The sequence below is a fragment of the Zerene cesonia genome, chromosome 12 (assembly GCF_012273895.1).
Source record: "Zerene cesonia ecotype Mississippi chromosome 12, Zerene_cesonia_1.1, whole genome shotgun sequence".
NCBI classification, from domain to species: Eukaryota; Metazoa; Arthropoda; class Insecta; order Lepidoptera; family Pieridae; genus Zerene; species Zerene cesonia.
In genome coordinates, this window is record NC_052113.1 from 459,983 (window position 1) to 470,614 (window position 10,632).

General features: G+C 34.9%; 1 protein-coding gene across 1 annotated transcript in view; it reads right to left on the bottom strand.

The window, feature by feature from the left end:
- The window catches only part of LOC119830877 (metabotropic glutamate receptor 2-like), a 146,729-nt gene that overhangs the window by 1,457 nt on the left and 134,640 nt on the right, over positions 1-10,632 (bottom strand). Inside the window, exons 15-19 of the mRNA XM_038354054.1 lie at positions 8,956-9,114; positions 7,573-7,735; positions 3,679-3,892; positions 968-1,119; positions 269-368 (exon numbers count right to left, since the gene is read on the bottom strand). Of these exons, the coding sequence (XP_038209982.1) occupies positions 269-368; positions 968-1,119; positions 3,679-3,892; positions 7,573-7,735; positions 8,956-9,114 (788 nt within the window). The remainder of the gene's footprint in view (positions 1-268; positions 369-967; positions 1,120-3,678; positions 3,893-7,572; positions 7,736-8,955; positions 9,115-10,632) is intronic.

Here is a 10,632-nt window from a genome sequence, read left to right on the forward strand (position 1 = left end):
TCTTTTTAAGGATTATTGCGATAAAATGGATGGAATGGAATGTAACATATTTTTTTTCTACGGAGGTACGTGTCTCGTCTGCACAGTAATATAAATGTTACGTGTGTAAATGTTATGTGAAATATAGGGAAAGAGCTGACTTTCGATATTAGTGTAAACTATATGGTATGTGGTGTGCGTGCCGTGTGCATGTGTGTCTTTGTGTGTGTCTGTGTGAGGAGTGTGTGTGTGTGCGGTGTGTGCGCGGGTGTGCGTGCGGCGGACTCACTGTCGGGCGCGAGCGGGGAGCGCGGCGGCGCGCGGCTGAAGCGCACCGGCATCATGCTCTGCCGCACGTTGCGCTCCGGTCGGATCAGGATTATGTACAGCTGGAATGGGGCACGAATTTATTGTAACACTTATAGATAAGCTTAGAAATATTACATTTAGTATGTACTTTGAAAAATAAAGAATACTAACAATTTCATTAGCTATCAATCACACTAATTCACAAACATGTTCCATAGACTGAATAAAACGATAAATAATTTTAATTACACAAAAAATTTACTGAGACGTCCCGATACCCAACAATCATTGTTTATTGTAGATTCGTATTGAAATAATTAATTAATAAATTACGTTTTTTACAGAATTCAAGTTAATTTAATTTCGCTACATACACAATCAGTTAAAAGTTAAAAGTTGTCGATGAAAGTTTAAGTTTTGCAAACATTTTATTTTCCTCTAAATTATAAAAATATTAGAAATTGAAAAAAAAAAAAACATATGTGTGATTATCTAGAAATTATAGACTAGTGCCATCTTAGATATTCTGTAAATAGACAACAAAATCATCTTAACATACGGCAAGTATAAAAGAAACAAGTATATTATATTAAAAGTATACAAGTGGCGAGAAAGCATGCATTACAAGTATACAAGTCACTTATGTATGCACTGAGTATATATAATTGGGTCGTGTCACCTTGGGTGAGAAGAGGCAGACGAGCGTGACGCTGGCGCTGAGCGAGATGGTGACGGCCATGCTGGTGATGCGCAGCGGCACGTGGCTCGCCGTGCCGAAGTACAGCGGCACGAACGCCAACCAGATCACGCACGTCGTGTACATCGTGAACCCTGGGAGGGGGGAAGCATGGTGTGAACGCGATATTAAGTAGGAAGCTTTAATTCACATTGCTTTTATTGTCATTCCTTCTAGAGTACTACATGAAATGACATAATTTGTAAATTTCGATTTAGTGGTGTTAGTGAAATTGTCAATGGAAAATCTAGTGGAATACGACATGAGACGCCAGCAAGTATCGCTTATCCAATGTCCACCAATTGTCTACAAGGTCTGATCCTATCTTAGATGTACACGCGATTAACGATTTCCTAGAATAAAGAATTCTTCATAGATTTTTAGATATTTCATAAATATGAATTTTTCTTTAGTGCAGCATCAAATAACCAATATATCATAATTGATCAGCACTGCAGTTGAACGAAGTTTATAAATTATTTGATGTGCCTTTAAAAATTCGTTCATTCATTAAAGGAGCGCAGTACGATACATCATATCGGGCTAAATTAGCCCATTGAAAGTGCTAAGCTCTCGAATAAATCAATTTCTCGTCCGATTGGGGACATTTTTGACAAGATTAATGACCAAAAGTAAAATTTAATCTCTGGTACGAATGTCCCGTTAAAGGATTTATCATTTCAGCTTGTAACTTTAGATTAATGATGTTTAATGTCTTTGACACCGGCTGCGAAATCTCTATCTAATATGCAATTAATCTGTTGTAGACCTAATTTTGGCTCCGAGTTGAGAGATTGTTACTTTTGACTAATGGTTTAATATTCATTCAAAGGTCTATTGACCTTCTGATCTGAAGGTTTTTTGAGATTGCCGTAAGCGGCAATAATCTATCTATACACCTCATCAATGTTATTGATATTTTGTGATACATAATTTACTGAGGTCTGCATCATAACTTAATGTACCAGAATTACATAAACATTTATGCTGCCATTAATGAATGAGTAGGATTGATACCTTATTGGAAATTTATGTGTTCGTTCTGTCTACTAACATAGACAACAATAGGTACAGAGTTCCTGACATGTACACAAATAGCCCAGTGTGAATACGAAGCATACAATGCACTCCCAACCGCTAATCCCTTGCGTTATTTGCTTATAGCATTGTTCGATGAACACACAAGCCAGAAATCCTAATTGAAATTCAATTATTGATTCCGCTGACGACGACGGGACAATTAGCTGACGCGTGTGTTTGAACGATTAGGATTTGTAATAGGCTTTATTTGACTGGAGTTAATATCAGTTTCAGTAGTGTATGATGTAGGTATATAGCTTGTTTGTTCTTTGATAAGTTTAATTACGTGAGCATTTTCTAAAAAACCCTTTGGAGATGAGAAAGGTAAATTCCAAATGCATTCATAATTCGTATTGTGAGTTTTACTGCAAACGAATACATCGATTTCAAATAAGTTTTCTCAGTCATCAAAACCATCACTTCAAACATTATCTCTCTAAGTCTTTTTGTTGTTTTCGGTGAGTTAACAATCGCCTTATTAGCCGTTTGAAAACAGATCATCTACATTGCTATACAGTGAGGGTAATTTTATGGTTCTCTATGGATACAATCTACATTCAAGCATTGTCTCGTGCATTCAGGCCGGTGGACAAAGCTAAATCGGACCTGAACACATTATGGGGTTAGTCTGTAACTTTGTTTAAAAAAAAATTACTTAGTACATATTTAGTTCTAAGCACAATATTTACAGTATATTATTTACTTTTTAATTAATATATATTATGGTATTTGTATGTCATATTTATATGTCATCAGCCATATTTATTCCTACTGCAAGGACACGGTCCACCAAATTAGTCTAATTAAAATGTTAATTATTTTTATTTGAACATTTTGAAATTAGAGGGCAATTAATATAAAAAAGTTTAGAAATTAAGATTTTCCACATTATGACGGTTATTAGAAATTCAGTGAAAGCAAGCATAGCCCGACTCATTACAAAATGAAATATTTGGCAATTAACAACATCTCCGAGTGCTTTATTTAAATTAAGCTGTGGCTGCTGAGTTGTGTAATATATTTTGATATATATTGCTATACGAAAAATTTAATATATTTAAGATTATTCTTTCCTTATTAACTTAAATGAATTGTTAATTATTGTGAGATTATAGAATAAAGCATGATCACAGTAAATTAATTTAATCAGTTACATTATAATAAATGAAAGTGTCCCAGTAAGTACTGAGTGATATTCACTCAATTTTGCGAAAATTTGTTCCGATCAGTGTTATATTTTCAGTTGCCGTTTTGTTATTAATGTCATTAAATGCAATTAATATTTTCACACCGAATTTATGAGCATTTAAATCACAAATGTATACATATTACATCTGCGTCCATGATATTACGTCCAAGCATCAAAACTTCGACATGTGACATCTGCCACTTTGCACTCGGCTAGCGCGGTGGATTTTCGTTTGAACCTTCATAGGAAGCCCGTGTCCCTTAACGTATATGGCTAATGATTATAACGATACAAAGTTAAGAAAAGTCCGATAGAACGTGCTGGCTTTGGAAGCCTGTGTCCCTGTATGTATATGGTTATGGATAAGCTTAAGACAATGGCTAACCGATGTGCTTGCTCTCATTGAACGCCTCGGGTATCTTCCTGGTGAGCACCGCGTACACGGTGCACACGAGGATCAGCACGATGGGGTAGAAGAAGGCGATCATGTAGGACGCGTCCACGTACGAGTCGCACACCAGCATGTTGTCCTCGCGCGTCGGGTGGTGGTGCATCGCGCGCGCCGGCGCCACTATCATCCACACCACCACTATCAGCACCTGCGACCACACGACAATATTCTATGACCCATTCTATTAATTATTTACAATTAATGCAGACATAAACTTAAAAAAATGATGCAAATTGATTTAAAAACACATTATTCAGGTCTATTTTCTGATCCCAAAGAAGTTGTATTTACTCCATAAATATACAGCAACATCGATATACTAGATACATTCCCGGTCTTACATTAACCACGTAGATAACATACCCCCAACAAGTAATGGAGCAACGTAATTATGAAACGTGATAAAACTATAGCAATAAAACGGCAACCGCCCTTAGCGACTAACTAACTTTACCACAAAACTAATTTAAAGATGTAACATCACTCTTGACTCGTTAAAAACCGAGTTTATTGTGCCCCTCGTAAGCTCATCCTGTAATCAACTCAAATAATTTAGGGTTTCCATGGAAATTCCACACATGAATCTCCCTTCGTTTACCATTGCGCGAAAGTTTTATGTAATTAGGACTTAATTTTAATTGATCATCGTCCCTTGATGTTATGGTTATTGCTGTGTGATAATGAAATTTAATTTCTCTTCACGAAATTAACTGGGGAATGTGAATTACAAAGGAGTGTTGTGAATATGAGAAATAATTTTATTTCCGTAATTTTGAAAGATTTTTCTTGTTTTTGGTTATGAGATAATCAATTCCAGCAACAACATCCTATACGTATCCTTATATCTTATAATGATGATCACTTCTCCTAGGCCCATTATCATCAGTAGGTTCGGCGACAACAGTAATCTCTCCTTTTAAAGGGGGTACCAGTTGACGCGGACGTATACTAAACCAGATCCCGTGGCCCATTCAGTAAAGCGTTTCGACGGAACTCAGTGGGGCTTTAGTCGGTAGGAATCCAACATAAACCACGACTCCTTTCCCGGGGCCGTGGGTATCTACGTAAGATTCTCCGCTTTAAAAAAAAAAGGTATTTCCCCAGTAAAACTGTCGAAAAGAAAACATTTATTTAATTTTTGTGTTATTCATAATGCTTAAAGCTGTTCATCTCGAATTACTAAACATAATATCATCATTGATAAAACTTCAAAAGGTACAATATAATATGTGTGTGCATTCAAATGGTCGTAAATTTAACTATTTCATAAATCTAACATACGATATTAGATTTACTGCTACATTGTGCAGTCCTAAATCATCTATATTGGCGAGCTATTCGTTTAGTAAGTAAGAAAATCTTGCAATGGGTTCAAATAATATTCCACAGCTGTCACCTTGAAAGATTTTTTTATGTTGGTTAGGCAATAATGTAGAATTATGGTTGCCAGAAAAAGCATCACATAACGTGATTATTATATAATATATAATTGTTTGTTATAACGAAATTAAAAGTGCTAAATATAAATATTTGCGTACCTTTATTTTATAAAATTAAAACATTGTAAATAAAGCTTTGAAACCAAAATACCTGCACGGATCTATCTCATTATCATAATCAGAAATCTGGCTATTAAAAGGCCTCCTGTTTACATTAACTTAATACCAAAACCCTAGCCCGGAATAATTATTTAAAATTAAATACTTCCTCCATAGAGGAAATTCGTAGCCTAGTGTTGATTATAACTGCTGAGTCATTAAAAATTTATAAATTGCGGTTTTAACCTAAAGATCCACCCTTTGCGGCGGTAATTAAACAAAGCATGATTAATTATTTTAGATTCGAGATTGATGTGAAAACGATTAGTAACCACGGCGAGTACCGTAATGCTTCGCTCGAGAGGTTGTTTTGTTTCGTTTTAATCTTAATAGTCTTTATAAGATTTTAACAAAATCTTGTAACAAGGAGTTATTCTGTATAGACTGAGATCAATATTTCAGTGAATTAAGCATAAGTCTATATAATCTTGTATTTTTCTTGTCTTGTTCTATATTTAACGTAATCTTGTATTTTTCTTTGGAAATTATGTTGTATATCTTTTCTAATTTGTAATTAGCTCCAATTGATGTTTTATATACATAAAAAGAAAATGGAAAGTAGTAGGAAAAATATTTATCTAAGTCCTATGTATATTATTTTTATCTGTATATTGTTTGTTAATAATTGGTACAAATAAATCTAATATTTGGAGAAAATGGAGAATGATATTATTGAATTGTAATTATGATAAGTAATGGTCAATAATAATTTATTAATCACTTTATGCTAAACATATTCGAAATGTGTCATAAATAATTATTATAATCTATGAACACGCCGCAATGTTGGAAATTGGCGCCAAACCAAAACCTGTCAGTAGAGATTTGTTAATCTGTTTACTTAGCATTTTTTAAACAATTTCATTTCCATATATATTTCAAAATACTTTAGTCCCTTCTTAACCTCTTATTTATTAATTTACTCAAGAAAAAGTAAACCTTTTTGACGCATTTAGAACTGAAAGCTATAAACGGTTTAGTTGTCAATCGTGTGGTTTGTAAATACAATGACTGATTCATGTTATTTTATAAATACCTTACCTTAACAATTAAATATGTTTTTTTTTATTTTATACGCGTTTTTTAGCTTCACTTGTATTGTATGTAACGGATTCCTTTACACACGATTTTGGTCCACATTAAACGGACAGATTTAATTCTAAAACTATCACGGATCGGTGACCATTCAATAATTTTATGTGTTTGTCTTATTATAGGACCATATAGGTCCGCCAGGATTATGAGCAAGTGAAACAATTTAGTCGATTCTATCATTTAAGCGTGAATGTGACTCTTCATAAGTACACGGTAATGCCAATTAAACATAGGAAATACCTACTGTAGTTCGTTTGTAACTGTCTATAAATTATAGAAATTTAAAAATCTTCTAACCCAGTATTATCAATAATAAATTTTACTAAATTTACTTTTGTTTCTTGATTTTATGAGTGCTAAAGTTCATGCGAAAATTTTAAGCACAAAGCATCAAAGTGAATTTTAAATATAAGGCTTGATTACAGACACGTCATTGTAGACAAGAGTTATATGAACAAAGGTGAAATTTCAGCGAAGCTCACTAGTTAGTTATAGTATTATCACGGCGTAAATTCTGCATCTTTTTCAAGACTAGCGCGAAGTTATTTAAGCGGTGTTTAAATCATGACCTAACCGTACGCTTGCGGTCAGGGAAGGTAGTTTTATAAATTCAGGGTTTTTGATGTGTGCTTCCAAATTTTCGTATAAATTACAAAATATTATAGAGGTTGTAGTGGAAGTCGATATTAAGTAATTTTTTTGGGTAACTGATATTCATGTATACTTTGTTTGCGTCATAATCTAAACACGGGAAGTTAGTTCTGTACATTGAATTGAGACTACAAAAATACTCCTAGTAGCCTTTCTTTAGTACATCAACAACAATTTTTAACCGACTTCAAAAGAAAGAGGAGGTTCTCAATTCGACTATATTTTTGTATTGTTATAATTTTGTAGTGGGTGACACGTTTTTAATGATTCATCTTTTATTTGAAATCTGCAGCTCCCTATATGATCTCATTTAACATTGGTCTCTTTCCAACAATATGAAAGCGATTTAGATTTAATAATTATTTTTAATTTCAATGTTATTTTTAGCAATAGTAGTTGAACAATTGAATCGTGAGTAGTGTTGTAATTGTATCAGTGTGTGGTGTGTGTATGTGTGTGTGTGTGTGGAGGGGGGGAGGTGTACCTGCACGGAGACGAGCGCGGCGCAGATGGCGAGCTGCGAGGAGGGCGATATGAGCAGCGGGCGCTTGGCGGAGCGGCGGCTCGCGCGGAAGATGCGCGCGATGCGGTTCGTCTTCGTCAGCAGCGCCGCGTACACCACCGTGAAGCAGAACCCCGTGCCGAACCTGCGCCGAACCACGCACCATTATTGTCTCAACTACCCTACGATATTATGAATAAAAACAGGTAGGTTTCGCATTAGCACGCACCATTTTAACCATCTTTCAATAGGCTAGTTTTATACAGTTACGTCAATAAATAAAATGTATTTTACTATAGTAATGTTAATAAAACGAGATATATAAACAAAACACAAGCCCGTGCTGCAACTGATCACGTAAAGCAAACAAACTTGTTTTTGTAAAAATTCCCTCCAAATTGTAAAACGTACGTCACACCATTTTAGCCATTAAAACCTAGACTATGTTCGCACGTTTTATTAGATTCCCTATACAAAATTTGCACCCTACATTTATTTAACTGCTAACCAATGGTTACACGAATGAAACCCGTACAATATTCACGGTATCAAATACCGCCTCTTACACGCCAATAAAAGGTCTTATTATTTCTTTTCTTTCACCGAAGACGGTTTAAGTCGCCTTCACGCAAAGTATAATGGAAACTAAAGCCTAATTAGCCCCCACTATTCAGCTCGAACCTTGTCATTAAATTGTATTATGTCAGACGTTCACTGAGGAATATAATAACGATTCATTCACTCAGACTTGTATAAAGGCCGACTTGAATAAAGAGAATTGTAAAGACTATTCATGTTACAGTAAAAAATGTTCGTTATTTTTTTTTTTTTTTTGCATTGGCGTCATGCTCCAATTGGAGTTCTTGCGTTAGAGAGTTTCAGTGGAAGTTCGTTATAGAAAAGTTTTAAATGTAGAGTTGAGATTTTAAATAAAACAGGAATTGGCTGGGTCATCATCATATAAAACTGACTTGAACGTAAGTCACGAGAATTATTACTTGTTAGTTAAATGACATCGTAATTTTGAAGTCTAAAATAAGTTTTTTTTTCTGTTTTCTTTGACATGTTATATTTATATGCCAGTAAGCCTGTGACAAAGCATAAATTTTCATAGCTCGTTTCATAGCTGTAATTATTGATTTTAAATGTCTATATTCTTCGATGGTTAAATATGCCGAGAGCAGTGTATTATATGTATACATACAGTACAAGAGCCAGGTATGTAGGGGGCTAGTGCGCAGTACAGTAACAGTTGTGTGTGTGTGTGAGTGTGTTCGTGTATTCTAGGGTGTAGTGTATGCTGTACGTGTGCGTGTAGTTTAATGTTTAGTGTATGCAAAGCTTGTGTGTGTGCGTAGTACCGACCGCTGTATGGAGCAGAGCAGGTCGGTGGGGCGGAAGACGAGCGCGAAGGTGACGAGGTAGCACATGAGGATGCCGGCGAGCAGCACGTAGGACAGCTCGCGGCCGCTCGCGCGCACCACGGGCGTGCCGCCGTGCCGCACCCACACGCCGCACACGAACCTGCGCCAAGGGAACCGCTTATATGTTACTAGCTGTGAGCCGCGGCGTCACTCGCGTGGTATTCGAATAAAAAATTCATACACATACGATAGTCTTTTTTTGCGTGAAAGAGTAACAAACATCCATACTTACAAACTTTCGCCTGGATTTGCACGCATATTACCGGGAAATTAACGTCATACATCCCGTTCCCATGGTTTCCGAAATAAAGCGCACATTTCTTCAGTTCATAACAGGCGTCCAAAATTTTACAAGTCCGATATTTTAATAAGTTGTATATTGTTTACACATAAAATCTACTGGACCGATTTCAATAATTCTATGATTAGAATTATTGAAATATAGAATAATTTATATGATTAGAAAGCTGCATCTTCACAGAGTGACATAGGCTATATATGTACCACGGGTGAAGTCGGGGCAAACAGGCAGTATGCTATTAAATTGTCCATTAACTTTCAAACTATAACAAAATAACACAAACAATTACATTTAAATATGAGACGTGTCTAAAACAGTGTGCACGGTTATGACTGGAAAGTTATTAAACGTCTGTTTAAACAAAACACAATCTGCAATCTAAATCAAATAAACTTTAAACTTTGTAAGTAATAAAATTAACATTTTAAAATACTTTTTCATACTCGTGAAATTATTATTGTTATTAAAGTGGCATTTTTAAATTGAGGTTTTAGATGATAATCTTATATCTATACTATACAGTAAAACAGTAAAAAAGCTGTTTGTACATTGAATATACTTAAAAAAAATAACAGTTCAAGGGGGTCTAAAAAGAGTAATAGAACGCGAGTCGAAAAAAAAATCTGTTTGTCAGTACACGCTAATCTCCAAAACAACTGGACGGATTGGAGTAGGTACAATACACAATAGACAGTTCATACTAGTCAGGTACTGTAATAGTAGTGTATTATGTTATCTGTAGTATATGAATAGTTTAAATAAAAACTCAAAAAGATTATACGAATATCCTATATATGTATACCCGTTTGGATGTATGAAACCACAGTTCAAACTATGAATTCTATTCCGGGTGAAAAGTGACGACTGACGGTCGATAATTGACCTCTTTCGTTGATGTATCTCAACATCCGTTTTATCGGTTAGTCTGTCGCTTGGCTGCTTTGATCAGAATTGTTGATATTATGTGTATTTATTTAAAGTTTATTTCCACATATAGCCGATATATCTTGTTTAAAATTCTGATTATATTTTCAATTATATTTAGCAGTTGAGCAAATATTATAGACGCTGTTAGTTAGCCTGCAAATCCTGAGAAACAAGAAATTTGAACTAATTAATTAGGTTTTCTGTAGGGAGCCTCATTAATTTATTTTTATTGTAAAGATTTTGAAATGTTTCGGTTTGGTAAGAAAATTATCTCTAGTTTTATAATTTTTTCTTCATAGCTTTCGGCTTATTCTATTATTATACTATATAAAGCTACACACCCACTGACTGACTGACATCGCTTTTCTCGGAAACCGGGCGAAAAGTGGA